At 54.7% G+C, this 19,905-nt stretch overlaps 9 protein-coding genes across 9 annotated transcripts; 6 read left to right on the top strand and 3 right to left on the bottom strand.

Moving 5' to 3' along the window:
• Positions 1-2: 2 nt before the first annotated feature.
• On the bottom strand, positions 3-1,485 carry VC83_08666 (uncharacterized protein). The gene has a single exon (XM_024472212.1). It carries the CDS (start codon positions 1,254-1,256, stop codon positions 201-203), a length of 1,056 nt encoding a protein of 351 aa, XP_024320208.1. The 5' UTR covers positions 1,257-1,485; the 3' UTR covers positions 3-200.
• Positions 1,486-2,140: 655 nt separating this feature from the next.
• VC83_08665 (uncharacterized protein) lies at positions 2,141-4,015 on the top strand (the record flags this gene model as incomplete). Its single annotated transcript, XM_024472211.1, has 3 exons — positions 2,141-2,218; positions 2,267-2,795; positions 2,846-4,015. The coding sequence occupies exons 2-3, from the start codon at positions 2,280-2,282 to the stop codon at positions 4,013-4,015; spliced, it is 1,686 nt and encodes a 561-aa protein (XP_024320205.1). The 5' UTR covers positions 2,141-2,218; positions 2,267-2,279.
• Positions 4,016-4,316: 301 nt separating this feature from the next.
• VC83_08664 (uncharacterized protein) lies at positions 4,317-6,009 on the top strand. Its single transcript, XM_024472210.1, has one exon. The coding sequence runs from the start codon at positions 4,732-4,734 to the stop codon at positions 5,926-5,928; it is 1,197 nt and encodes a 398-aa protein (XP_024320206.1). The 5' UTR covers positions 4,317-4,731; the 3' UTR covers positions 5,929-6,009.
• A 10-nt stretch (positions 6,010-6,019) lies between these two features.
• VC83_08663 (uncharacterized protein) lies at positions 6,020-7,099 on the top strand. The gene is made up of 2 exons (XM_024472209.1): positions 6,020-6,319; positions 6,379-7,099. Exons 1-2 carry the CDS (start codon positions 6,310-6,312, stop codon positions 6,933-6,935), a joined length of 567 nt encoding a protein of 188 aa, XP_024320203.1. The 5' UTR covers positions 6,020-6,309; the 3' UTR covers positions 6,936-7,099.
• Positions 7,100-7,425: 326 nt separating this feature from the next.
• Positions 7,426-9,484, bottom strand: ALD5 (aldehyde dehydrogenase (NAD(P)(+)) ald5). Its single transcript, XM_024472208.1, has 3 exons — positions 9,271-9,484; positions 8,770-9,169; positions 7,426-8,714 (listed from the first exon to the last, which is right to left on the bottom strand). Exons 1-3 carry the CDS (start codon positions 9,330-9,332, stop codon positions 7,683-7,685), a joined length of 1,494 nt encoding a protein of 497 aa, XP_024320204.1. The 5' UTR covers positions 9,333-9,484; the 3' UTR covers positions 7,426-7,682.
• An 881-nt stretch (positions 9,485-10,365) lies between these two features.
• Positions 10,366-13,248, top strand: TBF1 (TTAGGG repeat binding factor). Its single transcript, XM_024472207.1, has 3 exons — positions 10,366-10,728; positions 10,857-11,852; positions 11,899-13,248. The coding sequence occupies exons 1-3, from the start codon at positions 10,524-10,526 to the stop codon at positions 13,083-13,085; spliced, it is 2,388 nt and encodes a 795-aa protein (XP_024320201.1). The 5' UTR covers positions 10,366-10,523; the 3' UTR covers positions 13,086-13,248.
• Positions 13,249-13,281: 33 nt separating this feature from the next.
• Positions 13,282-16,380, top strand: VC83_08660 (uncharacterized protein). The gene is made up of 4 exons (XM_024472206.1): positions 13,282-13,632; positions 13,764-14,050; positions 14,125-15,760; positions 15,837-16,380. The coding sequence occupies exons 2-4, from the start codon at positions 13,784-13,786 to the stop codon at positions 16,256-16,258; spliced, it is 2,325 nt and encodes a 774-aa protein (XP_024320202.1). The 5' UTR covers positions 13,282-13,632; positions 13,764-13,783; the 3' UTR covers positions 16,259-16,380.
• A 229-nt stretch (positions 16,381-16,609) lies between these two features.
• On the bottom strand, positions 16,610-18,145 carry VC83_08659 (uncharacterized protein). Its single transcript, XM_024472205.1, has 2 exons — positions 17,964-18,145; positions 16,610-17,865 (listed from the first exon to the last, which is right to left on the bottom strand). Exons 1-2 carry the CDS (start codon positions 18,103-18,105, stop codon positions 16,640-16,642), a joined length of 1,368 nt encoding a protein of 455 aa, XP_024320161.1. The 5' UTR covers positions 18,106-18,145; the 3' UTR covers positions 16,610-16,639.
• A 178-nt stretch (positions 18,146-18,323) lies between these two features.
• Positions 18,324-19,842, top strand: TPC1 (mitochondrial thiamine pyrophosphate transporter). The gene is made up of 2 exons (XM_024472204.1): positions 18,324-18,638; positions 18,750-19,842. The coding sequence occupies exons 1-2, from the start codon at positions 18,550-18,552 to the stop codon at positions 19,645-19,647; spliced, it is 987 nt and encodes a 328-aa protein (XP_024320160.1). The 5' UTR covers positions 18,324-18,549; the 3' UTR covers positions 19,648-19,842.
• Positions 19,843-19,905: the final 63 nt, after the last annotated feature.

Below are 19,905 nucleotides of genomic sequence, written 5' to 3'. Positions count from 1 at the left end.
AGCTGCGAACTGTCAATTGCAACCTAGCATTATAACGAATAACCTAACGATAACCTCTCATAAAATAAACGCACCGATAATAAACTAACGCGATACATACAGCAGTGAGCCCGCATTGCACTGATATTGCCTTTCCTTTTCGACCTTCAAACCTGGCAATGAGGACACGCGCTCCATGACAAATCAAGTAACAATCGACCCTACAATAATGAGATCATCTCTCGCACCCTCAATATTGAATCATCAAGATCTCGGCCTACCTCTACCGCCTTCACCCTAACATTGTCGAAGTCCTGAATCCCGAAAGTCTTCTTCTGCTGCTCCATGTCCGTTTCCAACCGGATCAACAAATGGTGTAGATCACGAGTTTTTTCAATTGCAGTGTCTGTCTCCAGTCTTGCTTGGATCGTAGCCTGTCTGAGAGGCTCATTTTTGTTGTCGACTTGGGTGGTGCTGTCTGCCGTGCTGCTCGAGTCTGTGCAACTGCCTGTGGCGATATCACTTTCTGGGGTGACATTCCCGGAGCCTACGCATCTTCCCTCAACGAAGTCTGTCTTCATTGCTTTCACCTGCCCCTCAACTTTGTCAGACTTCTCTTTTTCCACATGGCGTGAGACTCGATCCTTATAGTCGGCTACTCTATACTTCTTCAAATCCTCACTTCGTGCCTCGCGAAGTAAGTTCACGAGATCCGAGTTGGGAACCTTCATAAACACTGATTTAGGAATCCTATAGTAAGGAGTGGCTCGTGCTACGCGAAGCAACTCCATAAGGCCTAGTTTGGAAAGTTTCTCAAAAGGCATATTCTGTGCCTTAATAGACGGCGTAGTAAAAGATTTGCCTCGCGCTATGTCGAGTTCCTCCGCGAGATTTGGCCCTCGGGGCGTTAAAGCATCTTCTCGTACTGTGTCAAGAAGCTCTATTAGGTCTGACTTTAGAAGTTTCTCTAGTGACTCGTTTGATGCCGTGTTAAGTCGATTTTGGAGACCGCTGTACAATCGTCGCCTTTTTTCCTTCTCAGCTTCGGTCTCGGAGTTCCACTTCTCAACTATGTCAACCTCCCACTTCTCGGCCTCGGTCCTTTGGTTGACCTTCGACTTCTCTACGTTACTAGGAGACTGGCCCATAGTCCCATAGACATTCTCCTGATTCTTGCTTTCCGAGTATCTGGGTAGTTGCTCGTCATCTGTACAAGGTTGTAGCGCCGCTGTCTCCTCTTGGCGACTAAAATGCTCTTTCCAGCTGTGTTTTGCCATGTTTGTAGCAGAGTAATTGAGCGAAAACTGCTGCTAAGGTGATAATGATTGTGCCTCTTGTATTTTTGCAAAGGTCACGACTAGTTGTGTAGTTTTAGATGTAACGCAAAGAAAGTAGTGCAAGGGCGGATGAATCATATAGGAAATACTTAATTGCATGATAATTAAACCTAATCACATGTTATGTGCACTAACGTTGCTAGCTACAAAGCTAGACACTTCGTTTTAGGTTACTAAAATAGGCTTTTAAAAGCCTCTTAATTTTAGTGTCTTATAAACACACTTGTCTCTAGCCATAGAGCTATATGCTTCGTTAAATAGAAAACTAGTAAAAGGCTAAGTTATAACTAGTTATACAACCATACAGCCATACAACCATACAACCATCCAACCATACAACCATACAATCATACAACCATCCAACCATACAATCATACGACCATCCAACCATACAATCATACAATCATCTAACCATCCAACCATACAATCATACAATCATCCAACCATACAAACTACAAACCACAAACCACATAAACACGCAGCTTTAGGCACCTTGTCTCTACAACTACCACTAGGCCCGCGTTCCCCATCGCCCATCAGTCACACCTCTTTGTCCCGCTCTACCTCCTCTAGCTCCATCTATCTACTCTACCATCCTCCTCACCCCTAGCGACACCTCATCGCGATCCTTTAGAAACTAGATATAACAGTAGACCGGTAAGTTACTAATATAGGTAAGAGATGGCCTCTACAGATCTTCATACTTCTCCTATTACAAACTCTAGAACTCTATCCTAGCGAGATTTAGTACTCGACTGATATTAGGCATAAGAGGGGTGGCACGAGAATATGCCTCTAACTACTACTTAGTAACGTCGCTGGCGTAGAGATAGCTTCACGCGATTGTTAGTTTTTACTAACAATCGCGTGAAGCTATCACAACATGGCCTATTTTTGGAAAGGTATGTTACGATTATTGAGGTCTGGTCTGTGATTCTCATTTCGTCTAGTCGTTCCCCATTTATGGCCTTTCGTTGTCCTCCCTTCCTCTCTCTCACCTACTTCCCACCACAGTTTCCTATCACCATTCCCATCATCACCACAGACACTCGCTCAAACAACCACCAAAATGGCATCCCTCATAACCCTAATCATATTCCTCCTCCTCTCCCTCTCCCACCAATCCCCCCCCCCCTCCACCGCCCCCCCCTCACAACCTGGACCTCCCTAATCCTCACCCACCACGGCGAGCGCCGCCCCCTCCTCACCCACCCCCACTCCACCCTCACCCCCCTCGGCGCCCACCAAGCCCACTCCTCCGGCTCCCTCCTGCGCCGCCGCTACCTCACCGGTCCCTCCGCGTACAACACCTCTTTCGTCCCCCTCCACGGATTCCACAAAAACTACATCGATAACCAGAGAGTCCAGGTCCTGTCGGCGCCGGAGCAACCGGTTGTCGCGAGTGCGTGGGCGTTTTTGCAGGGCTTGTATCCTCCTGTTGATGCACCGGCGATGGTGGGGGGGAGTCCGAAGGCGGGGGTGGGGGGTGGGAGGCGCCGTTGGGGGGGTATCAGTACGGGAGGGTTGAGACGGCGGGGGGGAGGGATTGGAATAACATCTGGATCGCTGGGTCTGACCGGTGCGCTCTGCACGCTGCCTCTACTGCGGCGCAGATCAACAGCAGTGTGTATATCGACACTACCGAAGCAAGCGCGCCGTTTTTCGCGTCTATGATCCCAAGTGTGTTTGGGGGGGTGGTTCCGGAGATGATGGTGACGTACCATAATGCCCCCGCGCTGTACGACTACGCTGCGTACGCTACGCTGCATAACTCCACTGTTGCTGAGACGCTGCCTGCGTCGGCGCTGGCGAGGTTGAGAGCGTTGGCTGGGAAAAGGTTTTGGGGGGTTCACGGTGTGCAGAGAGGCACGGGTGAGGGGGAGGAGGGAGATGGCGAGCAAGACGCTATTCTGAAACCCATAGCCGGCCGCACATTCGCAGAGCGCGTTCTCTACCTCTTAACCCGCACGACAACCTCCGAGCGGCCGGGGGCGCTGAATCTGCTCTTCAGTTCCTCCGCCCCATTCGTGGGCTTCTCCTCCATCTCCGGGCTTGCAGAGCAGGATGCACGGTTTAAAGGCGTGGTGGAGCCGGGGAGTATGATGGTTTTCGAAGTCTTCTCCTATACCGACCCCGAGGCTGGGAGACCGGGGAAGGAGGATCTGTGGGTTAGATTCCTTTATCGGAATGGCACGGCGGAGGGGGCGAGGTTGGTGGGGTACCCGCTTTTTGGACGGGGGAGGAGTAAGATGGATATGCGCTTCTCGGAGTTTGAGAAGGAGATGGGGGCGATTGGGAAGGGGGTGGGGGAGTGGTGTGAGGTTTGTGGGGTGGGACCGGTGTTTTGTCCTGCGTTTGTGGAGGGGTTGGATAAAGGGCGGAAAGAGGAGGAAGAAAAAGGGAAGGATGGGGATGGGGAGGGTGGGAAGAAGAAGAAGAAGGGGACGACGGCGTTGGAGTTGGGACTTGGGCTTGGGGCGGCCGGGTTTGTGGTGGTGTTTGGGGGTTTGGTGATGGTTTTTTGTGCGAGGTCGCGGAGGAGGAAAGAGGTGAGGGATAAGGAGGAGGGGTGGGAGATGGGGGATAGGGGGGCGAAGGAGGAGAGGGTGAGGAGCGGAGCGGATTATGAGGTTAGGAATGAGGATGAGGAGACGGTTAATCCGATGAGGGAGCCGGTGAGGGTTGAGGATCGGGTTTAGGTGTTTGGATGGTTGGTTTACATTGTAATACATTGTGTCTGTCTAATGGACATTAATTCTGGAATTCTAGATCTGAAAGTAGAATCTCTCCTATAAGTGCATCAATTATGAGAGTGAGGGTAGTCTATAACAACCATATATAATTCGATTAAAATACTATAATCCTGTCCTGTCCTGGCCTGGCTGCCGCCCCTTCCCGTCCATTGCCGCTCTCCCTCGGCGCCGGCGCAGCCAAGAAAACGCACGGACCAACATGCACTTCCGCTCATCCATTCCGCACCCACCCCTGCAACCACGCACCCACGAATCACCGCGCCGACATTACGTCACCTGACAGGGACCAACAAGGCTGAAGTTCAGCCTGGTTTTCGTTTATCCTTCGGGTGAAGGGAGGGAGAATGGATGGAGCAACTTGGGACGCTTGTGCTCCGTGTAGACTTATCTTTGTCCGACTAACGATATCTCCTGATTTGTCTTCTTTGTTGACGGGTTTGACGAGAGAAGAGAAGAATCTGAGACACGAAGAGAAAGACAAAGGGGGAAGAGAAAATTCCAGACGAACCTAGGACGATCACAAGCCAACTGAAGCCGATCCAACTCTACGAAAACGCACCACGAATTCAACTATAACTATACTCTCAAACAAAAGACCTACCCCATTAGCGTACCTTCTCAACTTCCAACGACTCTCCGTGCTCAGCGCACCACACATAACGATGCCATCCGCCATCCCACTCCCCCTCCAACCCCCCCAGCCCACAACCATCCTCCAGCCCCTCCTCTCCGCCCTCCCAACCGGCCAACTTCCTCACCCCCCACCCCCCGTCCTCCCACACCTCTCCCCCATCCTCCGACAGCGCGTCAAGCTCCTCGCAGCACCAACGCAGCCATGGCTCCCCCTCCTCACCTACGCCAGCGACGACACGGGGGATAAGCTGATCGAGCTCGCGCACGGGGATAAGTTTGAACCGCACCCTGTGAGCGGGGAGATAGAGGTGGATGTTGATTGGGAGGATGAACGGGACGTAGCGGTGCGGTATCGACGCGTGGATGCGGAGACGATGTGGGCGCGGATTGAGATTGTTGGGCTCGGACTGTGGGTGCGCTGCGTGTACTGTGTGGGTGATTCGGAGGGTCCGGTGGATGGGTGGAGGATTGGGGAGGTGGGAGTGTTAAAAAACTCGGGGGAGGGTGAGAGGGAGTGGTTTGGGGGGTTGGAGGCGGCGGAGCAGGCGTTTACGGCGGGGAAGGTGGACCGGGAGGCGGTGGTGGGGATTCCGACGGTGGCGGAGCCGGTTCAGGATAATGGGGATGAAGATGATGATGCAGCGTACTGGGCTCAATACGATGCTACCCCCGCTGCGACACCAGGGCCGGACAACAGATCTCCTGCTCCAGCAAGCGTGCGCCGGGTACCAGGCAATGGTAGTACCCAAGTCGATGGCAGCGCCGAGGACGCCTATTTCGCGCAATACGCTGGTGTGCAGCCCGCACTCGACGCACATGATCCCGACGAGGCGGGCGCGAATGGAGAGGTGGAGTCGAGTCTAGGAGCACAGCACGAGCGGGAGTTTGCGAGCCTTGCGGTGCTGGGGAACGGGAATGGGAATGGTATTGGGGAGGTGGAGCGGGCAGGGAGGGAGAGGGACGCGCTGATTGAGCAGCCGAGACCGCGGTCGGCGGCGTCCAGTGCGAGTGGGCGGTCGGCGGCAGTGGAGGTGCTGGAGGACAAGGTGGAGAGGGAGGGGAGGCATGATACGGCTGTGAGGCAGCATATTGGGGCGAGTGTGAAGAGCTTGTATCGGTTGGCGCGGGCGGCGGGGATGGGGAGGGGGGAGTTTAGGGCTTTGGTTGAGACGGAGCTGGCGGTTGTTGGGGTGGAGGAGGATGAGGATGAGTACGGAGGAGAGTAGCTGGTGGGATGAGGCACGGTAGCTGTACGTATTGAGAAGGGGAACCAGGTAGTATAAGGTGGGAAATAGACTTCATATGGCTTTTTTTTTTCCATCGTGTACTGTACAATGCGGGTTATCTTTCTCCGTGAGGTAGGTGCTGCCTGTAACGGACTTTCTTGTCGGTACCGATTGTAACTGACCTTTTCTGCCTTTCGCTCCTTCCTTACAACAGGTAAGTAATCGTTTTCTTTCGTTCACTTCATCACTCATTGACTCCTTCCCTCGCTGAAGAATCCGAGGGCGACTCTGGCAAGATAAGTTTCCCATTCCCCTGTCAAAATGCTTTAAAAACTAACACCAAGACTTCTTTGGCCTGCTTTTTTTTTAAAAAAAAATTACATGATGTCTGGTAAGTTTTCCCCCTTTTCTCGACACTTTTAGAGAGTCACTAGCAGCTAACATTAATAGACTCTGCCAACACCACCGTTCCTCCCACCACCACCCAATCAACCTCTTCCGCCGCCGCCGCCACCCCCGATTCTGGTGAGCGCGCACACCCCCTCCAACCACCTCAACTCCCTCTCACTCCAAACCCGCAACCGCCATCCCCGGCTCACACACCGCCAAAGCACGCCGAGGACGCCCGCGGCCGCAGCTCTGCTCCTCCGCCTCTGAGCACTGGCTCGTTTGCGGCACCCTCTTCCAAAGCCCACCCCAGTGACGGCACCGGCCTTCCTCCTCCTCAGTTCCGTGGTTCCCGGTCTGCTTCTCCCGTCCGCAAAAAGGGGGGTCCCGGGCAGTGCTCTGCCCTCGCTGGCTTTGCCGCCGGGGCCTCCCAGGACCAACTCAGTGCTGCTGCCACTGCCGCTGCCGACCCCGCTGCAACCATCTCCAGCGCAGACCCTGCCGCGGCCGCCTCCAGCGTCGTCTCTCCTGCCCCTGGCGGTGAACGGCCGCAATTTCAAATTTGGAGAAGGAGTTGGCGAAGGAGAAGAGGAAGAGGGAGGAGTTGGAGGAGGGGATGAAGAAGGAGAAGAAGGAGAGGAACGAGGAGAGGGAGAGGGAGGGGGAGAAGGGGGAGAGGGAGAAGAGGGAGAGGGAGATGGAGATGGAGTGGGTGAAGAACCGGCTGGCCGCCCTTGATAAGAGCATGGCCGAGACAAATTCGAGGGTGAGGATGTTACTGGGGAAGGTGGTGGATGTGGAGGTGAAGGTGGTGGGTGTGGAGGGGATGGTGAGGGCGGTAGCTGGGGGGATGGAGGGGAATGGGGCGGATGGGGCGGGGGATGGGGTGCGGGGTGGGGAGGGAAATGTTGCGGTTGGGGCGCGGGCGGCGGGGGGGGATGTTGCGGTTGCGGGGAATTGGGGGGTAGGGGGATTTTTGAGGGAGAATGCCGCCGTGATTTCGGCGGTCATGCAATATATGTTTTGATCTAGCGAAGTATGTGGCGAGCTTCATTGTTAGAACGTTGGCACCACAATAGTGGTGTCAACGTCAACTTCCTAACAAGAAGTCTCGCCCATACTTCGCTAGTATTTTTATGTAGTATTAACAACCCCTGAATCCCAAAGGAATCCCAAAGGATCGGCGGCACTTGTGAGAACCTTACACTTATCACAACAACACTCAGTCACCCACAAAAACTCGTAGTCTCATAAAAAGTCATCGATTCAATTTGCCCGGCTACTACAATCCGTAAGCTATCGTACTCATTTAATCCCCCATCTCATACTGTCCCATCCCATACTGTCCCATCCCATCCCAAACACACTTAACCGAACAGGGCATCCCCAAGACGAATCGACACCGTCTTCGTCTGCGTATAGTTCGCCAGCGCCGCCTCGCCCAGCTCGCGTCCCATCCCCGACTCCTTGTACCCTCCAAACGGCGCCTGGTGGTGAATCATGTTGTACGAGTTCACCCACACGGTTCCGGCGCGGATGGAGTTCGCGACTCGCAGCGCCGTGTTGAGGTTGGTGGTGTGCACGGCGGACGCGAGGCCGTAGTTCGAGCCGTTGCTATTAGCGATGGCCTCCTCCTCGGTCTTGAACTTGGAGATGGTGCACACGGGGCCGAAGATCTCCTCCTGGACGATCTTCATGTCCTCAGTGACGTCCGAGAAGATGGTCGGCTGGATGAAGTATCCGACATCGCCGTGGCGGCCACCACCGGTGGTGACGGTCGCGCCGGCCTTCTTGCCCTCATCGATGTATCCCATGATGCGGTCGAATTGCAGCTGCGAGACCTGGGGTCCCTGGAAGGTCTCGGGGTTGAATGGGTCACCGACCTTGTTAGCCTCGGCGCGCGCCTTGAAGCGGGCGATGAACTTGTCGTAGATGCCCTCCTGGACGTAGATGCGGGAGCCGGCGCAGCAGCACTGGCCGTGGTTGAAGAAGATACCGAAGTTGACCCAAGAGATGGCGTTGTCGATGTCGGCGTCGTCGAAGACGATGTTGGGCGACTTGCCGCCCAGCTCGAGGGTCACCTTCTTGAGGTTGGAGTCGGCTGCGGCCTTGAGGATCTGGCGACCGACGAGGGTGGAGCCGGTGAAGGCGACCTTGTCGACATCCATGTGCGAGGAGAGGGCGGCACCGGCGGTCTTGCCGAAACCGGAGATGATGTTGATGACTCCGGGAGGGAAACCAGCCTCCTTGATCAGCTTGGCGGCGAACAGGGCAGAGAGAGGGGTCTGCTCGGCGGTCTTGAGGACGACGGTGTTACCGGTGGCAATGGCTGGGCCGATCTTCCACGACCACATGAGAAGTGGGAAGTTCCATGGGATGATTTGTCCACAGACACCGATCTGGCGGCTGTTAGTATGTTGGACAGGGAGAAGTCGGGTTCCTTGGACAACTTACTGGCTCCTGTCTTGTGTATGTGAAGGTCTCTGTGTTGGTGTCGATGGTCTTGCCCTCGATCTTGTCGGACCAGCCGCCGTAGTACCTCAAGCAGCCGGCCGCAGCGGCCACATCACCCTTGGCCATGGAGATGGCCTTTCCGTTGTCGAGCGACTCGATGGCAGCCAGCTGGTCGAGGTTCGCCTCCATCAGCTCGGACAGCTTGACGAGCAGCTTGCCACGGGCCTCGGGTGTGACCTGTCTCCACTCGCCCTCGAAGGCCTTCCTGGCAGCGGCAACGGCGGCGTCGACATCCTTCTCGGTGGCCTCGGCGACGGAGCAGATGACCTTCTCGGTGGCGGGGTTGATGACCTCGAAGGACTTCTTGTCTACGCCCTCGATGAACTCATTGTTGATGAAGCTGTGAGGAAGGAAGTCAGTTGGCTGTTTGTGATGTTTTGGAAGGGGTCTAGGTTTGATGCGGGAGGAACGGGAGGGTCGGGACGGGGGGGATAAACGTACAGTCCAGTTGGCTGCTGGTACTTGCCGTTGGACGGGGTCTCAAGCTCGATGGTAGTAGCCATTACGTCGTCGATATCGTGAAATTCGTAGGATAGCTTGATATGAAATGGGAAAGAAGTTTTGGGGTATATGGTTGTTTAATAAAGGAAGAAAGATGATAGAGGAGGAAGAAGAAGAAGAAGTAGATTCGTTGGGGAGAAGTACATAAGAGAGGGGAGGGGGAGGGGAGGGGTAGGACGGGGGGGGGAGCGATAAAGGTGGTGTGTACGTTGAAGGCGGGGGGGTCATCTGAGCAAGGTACAGGGGATACATTGTACTCCACCTAACTTTAGGTGGATGAGAAAGTACCGATGACGTCTGTATGTAGTCAGTGTACAGGTTAGTTAGTCATACAAGGTAAACGGCGTTGGTCCTCGGCATTGATGGATGGCATTCATTGGCTCGGGATGAAGCTGCAGCAGTTAGGAGGACACAGCGGCGACAATCGGCGACGATGCCATGGCCATGGCGAGTACGTGGGTACGACTATTGAGTGTATATGGAGAGTATATGGAGTGTCCAGTGGGAGAGATATCAGTGGGAGAGGTATCAAAGATATCCGAGAGATATCCGAGAGATATCCGAGAGATATCCGAGAGATATCAGAGAGGTATCAAAAGAGAGATATCCGAGACATATCAGAGACATATCAAAAGAGGGATATCCGACAGAAAATCATATACAAGTGCGAGTCGCACTGTATTGTATAGCATGTCCAGTATTACCAGTATTATACCCGGTGTACTTCGCATGAACAATCGGTCAAATGGGTCAATATCCAAATTCCAAACAGTCCAGAGTCGCACTTGGTTGATAGAGAGGAGGAGGAGGAGGAGGAGAAGGAGGAGGAGAAGGAGGAGGAGAAGGAGGAGGAGAAGGAGGAGGAGAAAAGAGTCGGATATAAAGAGTCAATTAATAGTCACGTGCACATTCGCTTATATCATCACGTGCATTTCAACTCAATATTGTCACGTGACCCCGCCAGTTGTAGCTTCCTGGGCAAAGATATCTATCGTAGCTGTAAACGCCCAAGTAAATTTCAGAGCCTCAATATATATTTAATAAAAACATTCTACATCCAACTCTACAGACTTATCAATTAATTTTCTTCAAATAAATTTCTTTTTTCCCTTCCCCGGATTGTTCGTTGGTGTATCTCCAATGTGAGGGCACGGGCAAAAGCGACAGGTCTCGCTGATTGGGGCTATGAGCTAATGGACGGCCCCGGCGTTTGCGCGCCGTGGGAAAGAAGTGACGAGAGATGTCGGCAGTTCCTTACCAAAAGACTTCTCACCCGCTTTTGCTCGCCCTCGATCTCGATCTCGCTCAACACCAACGTCTACGGATCCTCCAAACGAGACAGCATAGGGCTGGCCACCACCGATATGGAAGCAATCACCGCCACCATGCCTATCGAACGTGAGTTCTCACCCGCGCGCATTCCAAGCCACTCCACGCGACTCCCCCGTCCATCCACCCCCTTCACCACCACCCCCCTCCCCTACCCCATCTCCTCACCACCAGTAACTAACTCCCCTCCCTCGCAGAGCCCCAAATCAAATACGAATCCCCGTACAGCGCCGACCCCCCCCCGTACGACCCACACCAGCACTCCCCCCTCAAACGCCGCTTCTCCCCCTCGACACCCCACGCCCCAGCCTCAGATGAAAAGCGCCAGCGCATCGAGGTTCCGTCTCCCCCAGCGCTGGCAGGGGATGACATGGATTTCGCTGCTATGATTGCAGCGGCTGCTGCTACGGCGTCTGAGGAGGCTAGTGCACCTGCGCCGCAGCAACAGCACCAGATGCAGCACCAGCAACATGGTTTTGCGCCGCAGGAGCCGTTGCCGTCGGTGGAGGGGTATCAGGCGGGGGAGTTTGGGGGGGGGAGGGAGGCAGCAGCGGAGATCAGCAGTGGGTTTTTGGCGGATCCGCATCTGTACATGCGGATTTTGAGTTTACCTATCTTGGAGAGCCTGTCTACGCAGATCCTGTCGACGCTGGCGCAGGGCCCGTACTCGGAGACGATCAAGATCGTGACGCAGCCCGAGTCAGAGCTGGGCCAGGCCTACGCGACGCTGAAGTCGTTGTTTGACCAGACCAAGAAGATTTACTCGCAGCAGAAACCGTTCCTGTCTGCCGACGAGCTGAATATCCGCGAACCGGAGCACCGCGGGACGATACGCACGACGAATCTGGCGACGTTTGTGTCCTCGGTGGTGGGGGGGCAGGATGTGGGCTTCTATGAGTTGAATGATCATTTTATCGAGACGTTTGTGGCGGATGGGGCGGAGCTGCAGACGGAGCCGGGGTTGTTGTATTTGAATCTTAAGACGCAGATGTACCTCTCTGCGGTGTCGCAGGAGGAGCAGGAGCGGACGAAAGATGAGGTCTTGGATGATCTGTTTCCTGTTAGCCTTGGGGATACGCTTCGTGCGAGGCATCCGGGCTCGGATCTTACGCAGAGTGAGATTGAATTTGTCAAGGAGGCGAATGCGCGGAGGGAATACCTTCAGAATGATTCTACCGATCCAGATTCTATATGTAAGTCAACCATCGCCATCGTACGAAGCACGCTCTAATCTTGTAGCTATCCTCTCGGAGCAATACGCCTGGGAAGATTTCCTCAAGAACCTCAGCGATCATCTCAAGAAGGCGTACGAGCCATTAATAGCTCCATACATGAGGCGGCATGCCTTAACCGCACCACCTCCATCGCTCCATACCCAGCACCAACAGCATCCAAACCCCACCGCCGAGCAAACCGATCCCAAACCCACCCACGACCCCCAACAACCCCAACACCCCGAACCCGAACTCGACCTCGGCGACCTCGACATCGAGCAAGCCACCCGCGCCGCAACCCAACACGCCCTCCAAAGCATAGGCTACTCCCAATACGACCGCCAACAACAACCCCAGCCCCAACACCTCCAACAACACCCGCAACAAATGACAAGCTACGCCCCGGAATACCCCGCCGGCGCAGTCCCCTACCACACACAGACAGCACCCACACAAGTCCTCTACGAACAAGCCCGCCAAGCCGCCGTCGCCAAAGCATCCCCGCACAGCCGCCGTCCCGGCCTCCCCAGCCAACGCCGGCCATGGTCCACCGAGGAGGAAAACGCGCTTATGGCTGGGTTAGACCAAGTCAAGGGTCCGCACTGGTCTCAGATCCTGGCGTTGTACGGCGCAAAGGGGCAGGTTAGCGAGATCCTCAAAGACAGGAACCAAGTGCAACTCAAAGACAAAGCGCGGAACCTCAAACTGTTTTTCTTGAAGAGTAATATTGAAGTACCGTATTACCTCCAGTGCGTCACCGGGGAGCTGAAGACGAGGGCGCCGAGCCAGGCGGCGAGGAAGGAGGCGGAGGAGCGCGCGAGGCTGGCGAGTGATGAGGAGCAGGCGAGGTTTAATGGGATTATGGCGCTGGCGGGGGGGATGCAGAAGGGGGGACTTGGACAGCAGGGGGTGGTGGGGGGGGAGATGCATGGGGGGCATCATTTGCAGATGGAGGGGTTGCAGCAGCAGCAGAGGGGGGAGGAGCAGCAGCAGTTTGATGCGCAGCAGAATGGGCAGCAGCTTGGACAGCAGCTTGGACAGCAGGGGGATGTGAATTGTGAGAGAGAGCAGGGTGGGGTCCAGGGCCAGCAGCAGACGGGAGGGCAGGGACAGGAGGTGTCACAGTTGGATTTTGAGGATGCGTTAGGGGCGAGGCTGATGGAGAGTTTGGAGGATCATGATAAGAGGGCTGCTAGTGTTACGACTTCGTAGTATGGGGTTGGGAGGATGTGAGTGAGTGAGTGGCTTAGCAGAGAAAGAGAGAGTGTTTATTGTTCGGTGTTGGAGCATTGAGCGCTTCAGGTGGAGATTGCCATAGCGATGAGGCTTGAAGGGTTACATTAGCACGAAAATATACAACACAGTAACCCAAACCAAACCAATTTCATGATCTTTGTACTCTGTGCGCCCGAACATTGGAAATTCGGAATTTAATTCAAAGCCCACGCCAAGAAACGATAAGTCCCAATCCCCTTTACATCCCCCTTGCCGCCTTCACGTGTTTACCCCGGCCCGGCCACACTAAGCTCCACCCAACCTGATAAGCGAAAGAACACCTCGACCACTTGCGCCGCCAACCTTCCCAAAGGGCCTCGCTCGCATTGAGAGAGACGACGGAACGAATCACCAGCGGAGGGGCAATCGACGAATCTGTCCTCACGAGCTGCGACGACGACCACATTCCTTTTTGCATTTCTTTTCTCCTTCTACTTCGAGCCTCAACTCATTGAGGTTGGTTTTATTCATCTTCTTCTTCTAAGTAAGTAAGCTTGAACCCCGTGGCCCCTTAGTTAACCCCCGTTTTCGAGCGAGGCTGATACGCTCTTTCTCCCCTTGGATTGCAAACTCCCATCCACCGCGAAGCACACGCTGACGCATCATTATCAATAGATCTATAGTTCCAGCCCGCCATGGCGTCTCCCTCGCCGGCAGGCTCAGTCCGGCACCGCGGCGCCCCGGCCCCGAAGAAAGAGAAATCCCCCGCGGCCGCCACGCTCGCCGTCCCCGCCGACAAAGGGCTCGAGAAGCTGGTCAGGGCGAATAAAGCGAAGGCGCCTGCGTCGGAGTGGGATTATAAGCTTGCGCTTGTCATCATCACGGTTCTGGCTTTTGCGACGAGGTTCTGGGGTATTAGCCATCCGAATGAGGTTGTTTTCGATGAGGTGCATTTCGGGAAGGTGAGTAAACTCTAGGGATGATGGTTTGGTGCCCAGCGAGGAAGCAGTAAGCTGACGAGTGGTGGAATGGATAGTTCGCATCGTACTACCTCGAGCGCACCTACTTCTTCGATGTCCACCCGCCGTTTGGAAAGCTGCTCTTTGCGCTGATGGGATGGTTCGTGGGTTACGATGGACACTTCCACTTCGAGAACATCGGAGACTCGTACATCGCCAACAAAGTCCCCTACGTTGCCTTCCGCGCCATGCCGGCTCTGCTCGGCGCCCTCACCGTCCCGGTCGTCTTCGATATCATGTGGGAGTCGGGATACACACTGCCTGCCTGTATCGTTGCCTCTGGCTTGGTGCTGTTCGATAACGCGCATATTGGACAGACGAGATTGATCCTTCTGGATGCGACGCTCGTCTTTGCGATGGCGTGTAGCTTGCTCTGCTATATCCGATTCTATAAGCTGAGACACCAGCCGTTCGGGAGGAAGTGGTGGAAGTGGCTCCTGCTCACCGGCTTTGCGCTCAGCTGCGTTATTTCGACCAAGTATGTCGGCACCTTCGCCTTCCTCACTGTCGGAGCTGCTGTCGCCATTGACCTGTGGAATCTGCTTGATGTCAACCGTCGCCAGGGCGCGCTGTCTCTGATCGACTTCGGCAAGCACTTCGCAGCCCGCGCGTTCGGTCTCATCTTCGTCCCGTTCCTGTTCTACCTCTTCTGGTTCCAGGTTCACTTCTCCATCCTCACCAAGTCGGGCCCGGGTGATGACTTCATGACCCCGCAGTTCCAGGAGACGCTGAGTGATAACCTCATGACGACCAATGCGGTTACGATTAACTACTTTGACAACATCGTGCTCAGACACAAGGAGACCAAGACATACCTCCACAGCCACCCGGATAAGTACCCTCTTCGTTACGATGACGGACGTGTCTCCAGTCAGGGACAGCAGGTTACGGGCTACCCCTTCAACGACACAAACAACCACTGGGAGATCCTCCCCGCCGACGGCCAAGACACCCTCGACCGCGTCGTCCGCAACCATGAGCTCGTCAAGCTCCGCCACGTCGTCACAAACACCATCCTCCTCTCCCACGACGTCGCCTCGCCCTACTACCCCACGAACCAAGAATTCTCCACCGTCTCCCTCGACGACGCCCACGGCACCCGCCACAACGACACCCTCTTCGAGATCCGCATCGAGAACGGCAAGCCCAACCAGGAATTCAAGAGCCTCGCCGCGCAATTCAAACTCATCCACAACCCCAGCAAAGTCGCTATGTGGACCCACACCACCCCGCTCCCGGACTGGGCCTACAAGCAGCAGGAGATCAACGGAAACAAGAACGTCGCGCAGTCCTCGAACGTCTGGTTCGTCGATGAGATCCCGTCTATCCCAACAGACAGCCCGCGTCTCCAGCGCGAAGCCCGCCAGGTGAAGACAATGCCGTTCTTGAAGAAATGGTTCGAGGTCCAGCGCGCTATGTTCCACCACAACAACGCCCTGACGAGCAGCCACCCGTACGCTAGCCAGCCGTTCCACTGGCCGTTCCTGCTTCGTGGTGTCAGCTTCTGGACGCACAATGATACGCGCTCGCAGATTTACTTCCTCGGGAACCCGGTTGGGTGGTGGCTCGCGTCGTCGCTGCTTGCGGTGTACGTTGGTATCATTGCTGCGGACCAGCTTTCTCTCCGTCGCGGCGCTGATGCGCTTGATATCCGTAAGCCCCCTCCTCCACCCCTCCCCCATTTCCCCTCCCCACTTATCCCTGAGCACAAGCTAACCCACTCCCCTAGGCACCCGCTCCCGCCTCTACAACTCCACAGGCTTCTTCTTCATCGCCTGGGCCCTCCACTACCTCCCCTTCTACCTCATGGGCCGCCAACTCTTCCTGCACCACTACCTCCCCGCGCACCTCGCCTCCTGCCTCGTCACCGGCGCCCTCCTCGAATTCATCTTCACCATCGAGCCCGTCGCTCTCGAGGAAGCCGAGTCGGGAACCAAGCACGGATCCCCCATGGCGGCGAGAGCGCTGCCTGCGCGCGAGAGGCTGGGTGGTCAGAGTCTGCTGGCGAGCTGGGCGGCGGCGGGAGTGATTATGGTCGCGGTGGTGGGGGGGTGGTGGTTTTTTGTGCCGTTGACTTATGGGTTTCCGTTGAGTGTGGAGGAGGTGATGGCGAGGAAGTGGTTGGGGTATGATTTGCATTTTGCAAAATAGGGGGGAGGATAAAAAATATATATAGTAGGAATGAGGGAGTGGGTGCATGGGTGGGAGGAAAAGTGAAAAGCTTGGGAGTAATTTTGGGGGGGGGATGTTGCAGAGAACATATATGATGAGGGGGGGATGTACTTGTAAGATTTATGGGACTTCGTAGCGCTTTTCGTGGTTTATTGAATCGTTGATGATCATATTCTACTCTATGTGCCTGACCCTGGGGGTTCTGTTATAATACCAAGGCCGCTCAAACAATCTTAAGAAGAGCCAAGGAGACATGAAATGTGCAGTATTTTGGATGTATTGGCCATCTATATACGAGTTTACACTTCTAAATCTCTTCCACCATCCACTCCACCCCTTGGACGGCTTTTCTAACCACATTTACCCCTCAAACTCCTCCCTCAAAACCCTATGCCTACTCAACACAACATCCGTATCAATATACCCCCCCTTCAACCACCTCTCCCCCTCCCTAACATCAAACGCCGTCCTCGCATGCAACACCCTCCTATTGTTAAAAATCACCATCTCCCCCTCCCCCATCTTATACTTATATATGTTCTCCTCCCTCTCCGTGATCTCCTGGAACTTCCCCACCATCTCATGGTACTTCGCCAGACGCGCCAGGGATGTCCTGTCGGACGTCCCGTTCGCGAGGTTGAAGGGGCCTTGGAAGGGGGGGGAGTAGTTTACGTATTTTAGGGGGCGGGGAGCGCGAGTGGCGTGCGCGGTGGTGTCGTAGATGATGGTGGGGTGGGAGTGGCGATAGTGTTCCCCGGCGTTCTTGTAATGGTAGTTGACGGGGAACTCTGCTAATACGCTTGTTTCGGCGGGATGGCTCGATTGCAGCTCGTTAACGGCGTAGAAGGCATCGGTGAACATAGATTCCCCACCCTCGCAGCTGTTCTTAATACAGTGCAGTAGCTGGAATCCGGGCGGGTCGGCCATGTATAGGAGGTCCATATGGAAGCCGAGGAATTGGTGAGTGTAGGCGACGTTCTTAGCTTGCGGGACGGACTTGACGTCCCACGTCTCGCCATAGAACGTATCTCGCAGTCTGCCGATCCGCTTCCCCATCGCGGCGGGCCCGTTCTCGCCGGGGACGTTCTTGATGAACACCAGACCGTAGAGTCGCAGCTGCTCCAGGACTTCGAAGAGGGTCTTGTCGTCTTCCATGGACTTGTCGTAGTCGATGAATTGAATTTTCTCAGTGACCTGGTCTCGGTTCCAGATCTTGTATGTGTCTGCTTCGTTTGCTTGAAGGCTCTCGACCGCTACGGGGTTGTTATCGTATCGCTCTAGCTCCTTCTTTTCGTACGTGGATGTATGTTCAGGTCCGAATCCGGGGATGTCATTGTTCCAGGTCACGGAGATGGATTTGCCATCTTTGCTCTCTGTTACGCTTTTGTAGGAGATGTTGGCTGGGATCTTGGGTGTTTCAAAGACCTTCTGTCTTGTTGATGGGTCGACGCAGAGGATGCAGGAGCAGGCGTCACGGAGCCATAGTCGGTAGCCATTTGTTGTCTGGTGGCCTGTCAAAGGAGCTGTTCCTTGTGCTTTGTATGTCGACGCAGGTTGTGTTCCGGTGAGAACTATTGCCTGTTTCTCTGGTTTTGTCAGCACCAATTCACTATATCCGATGCTTGCGCCAGGATGGCACGTAGCACCCTCCTTACTATGCTTTACTGCATTGTGAGAAACTTACGTGTCGTTGTGGATACTGATCTCCGAGACTGCACCGGTGCATACGCTTGCTGAGGGCAGATATGCACTGCAGGCCTAGCAAACCTCCTGCGAACTGCGGTTCGAATTGGGCTTCCTAGGACTGCATTCCTTAAAAGCGACATCGTCGCCGGTATTTCCCACAGCGGCGAGGAAAGCCGTGGGTGGGAGGGAGGGGTAACTGGCAGCCGAGAATATGTAGTGTATTGCAGCGATCAATGGCAGTAAAACGTGCTGTTGAAACTTGTATAGGGATATAAGGGAACACTTCTTAAATATATAAATATATACAGAAATTAGAAGAAGTGAAGCAATTGAACATTTGAAAGAAGTGCTGCCTCGGCTCACAGGCATCGATCTCGTCCAGCTGCTTCTGGAGTAGCGGGTCACCGATTATGGCGGGGGAGGGAAGTCCCGAACTTCTCCCGCGCACCACCCCTGTCGCTATGACGCCTCTCGTCTCTAAGCGGCCAAATCTCCAAATTCAACGAAATAAATAGCTAAATCCCCAACTTTCACAAAACAAACAGTCTCTCGGCAACGTCCCCCGTACGGGACTATCCAGATGTATGTCCAGAAGCGCAGACCACCGCCTGAAGGATGAGGGCTCCAAGACTCAAGTCGTCCTCGCTGGAGCCACGGCCGGATTAATTGCACGGTAAGCACGTTGCCCAGTCTTTATCCTCAACAAGCAGCCCTTTCTTCATACTATCTCCAATGGCTTTCGAATTCTGTGATACTGTAAGTCGCAGAAGCTAACTGTCTCTAGCTTTGTCATCGCCCCCCTCGATGTCGTTAAAATCCGCCTTCAACTCCAAACCCATCCCCGTCGCACGACCATCCTATCCCAACCTCCTTCCACGCAACCGCCCCTCTACAAAGGCACCCTCCAGACTCTCCTCCGAATCTTTCGTGAGGAAGGCCTCACTGCTCTCTGGAAAGGCAACATTCCCGCCGAAGCCCTATACATCACCTACTCCGCCGTGCAATTCACAACCTACCGCTTCATAACACTCGGCCTGCAGTCTCTCTTCCCAACGCATCCCCTCTCCCCGCCCACGGAATCCTTCGTTGCCGGTGCCACCGCCGGCGCCGTCTCTACTACAGCCACATACCCCCTCGATCTATTGCGCACCCGGTTCGCCGCTCAAGGCACCCAGAAAGTCTACCCTAGCCTCTGGTATGGCATCCGTTCCATCGCCACAAACGAAGGTCCCGCGGGCTTCTTCCGCGGCCTGTCCGCAGGAATAATCCAAATCGTGCCGTACATGGGCCTTTTTTTCTCCGTCTACGAGACACTTCGCCCCTACAGCGCGACACTGACGCTGCCGTTTGGGTCCGGAGATGCGGTAGCGGGTGTGGCGGCCAGCGTGTTTGCCAAGACTGCCGTCTTCCCGCTTGATCTAGTGAGGAAGCGGCTGCAGGTGCAGGGGCCTACAAGGCGGCAGTATGTGGTTGGTGGGTTGGCTTATAGAGGCGTTGGAGGAAGCATGAAGGCGACTGTGAGGAGAGAGGGGTGGAGGGGGCTGTACAGGGGATTGACGGTTAGTTTGGTCAAAGCGGCGCCGGCGAGCGCGGTGACGGTGTGGACATATGAGCGCGCGCTGGCATTTTTTATAAGCATGGATCAGGCGAAGGAACAGGAACAGGAGGCGAGATCGCCGTGAATATAGTTGGGAATGGGAACTGGCGCTTTGTGGGTAAATGGATAGGGGTTATTTGTACAATTACTGTAATATGTACTAGATGCTGCTCGTGCGTCTGAGGAAGGGTCTACATAACAGTCACATAAAGGCAAGGAAATGCCAACAAACACCACCATCGATACGTTTAGAAGATTCTAGCAGTAAATATAATGAGGACTCTTTATTACATAGAAATATAATTCTTATATCACAGTCTTTCAACGAACCAGATGCTCAAAA

The sequence above is a fragment of the Pseudogymnoascus destructans genome (genome assembly GCF_001641265.1).
Source record: "Pseudogymnoascus destructans isolate 20631-21 unplaced genomic scaffold scaffold_29, whole genome shotgun sequence".
NCBI lineage: Eukaryota > Fungi > Ascomycota > Leotiomycetes > Thelebolales > Thelebolaceae > Pseudogymnoascus > Pseudogymnoascus destructans.
The sequence above is the reverse complement of the archived record's forward strand: the minus strand, read 5'-3'. Positions and strand labels throughout refer to the sequence as shown.

Coding starts and splice junctions, on each gene's coding strand:
- VC83_08666 (XM_024472212.1), bottom strand. CDS start 1,256: ATGGCAAAACACAGCTGGAAAGAGCATTTTAGTCGCCAAGAGGAGACA.
- VC83_08664 (XM_024472210.1), top strand. CDS start 4,732: ATGCCATCCGCCATCCCACTCCCCCTCCAACCCCCCCAGCCCACAACC.
- ALD5 (XM_024472208.1), bottom strand. CDS start 9,332: ATGGCTACTACCATCGAGCTTGAGACCCCGTCCAACGGCAAGTACCAG. Junction 9,170..9,270: donor TACCAGCAGCCAACTGGACT/GTACGTTTATCC, acceptor CCTTCCTCACAG/CTTCATCAACAATGAGTTCA. Junction 8,715..8,769: donor CATACACAAGACAGGAGCCA/GTAAGTTGTCCA, acceptor AACAGCCGCCAG/ATCGGTGTCTGTGGACAAAT.
- TBF1 (XM_024472207.1), top strand. CDS start 10,524: ATGGACGGCCCCGGCGTTTGCGCGCCGTGGGAAAGAAGTGACGAGAGA. Junction 10,729..10,856: donor CGCCACCATGCCTATCGAAC/GTGAGTTCTCAC, acceptor CCTCCCTCGCAG/AGCCCCAAATCAAATACGAA. Junction 11,853..11,898: donor TACCGATCCAGATTCTATAT/GTAAGTCAACCA, acceptor CTAATCTTGTAG/CTATCCTCTCGGAGCAATAC.
- VC83_08660 (XM_024472206.1), top strand. CDS start 13,784: ATGGCGTCTCCCTCGCCGGCAGGCTCAGTCCGGCACCGCGGCGCCCCG. Junction 14,051..14,124: donor ATGAGGTGCATTTCGGGAAG/GTGAGTAAACTC, acceptor TGGAATGGATAG/TTCGCATCGTACTACCTCGA. Junction 15,761..15,836: donor CGCTGATGCGCTTGATATCC/GTAAGCCCCCTC, acceptor CCACTCCCCTAG/GCACCCGCTCCCGCCTCTAC.
- VC83_08659 (XM_024472205.1), bottom strand. CDS start 18,105: ATGTCGCTTTTAAGGAATGCAGTCCTAGGAAGCCCAATTCGAACCGCA. Junction 17,866..17,963: donor ATCAGTATCCACAACGACAC/GTAAGTTTCTCA, acceptor TGACAAAACCAG/AGAAACAGGCAATAGTTCTC.
- TPC1 (XM_024472204.1), top strand. CDS start 18,550: ATGTCCAGAAGCGCAGACCACCGCCTGAAGGATGAGGGCTCCAAGACT. Junction 18,639..18,749: donor ACGGCCGGATTAATTGCACG/GTAAGCACGTTG, acceptor AACTGTCTCTAG/CTTTGTCATCGCCCCCCTCG.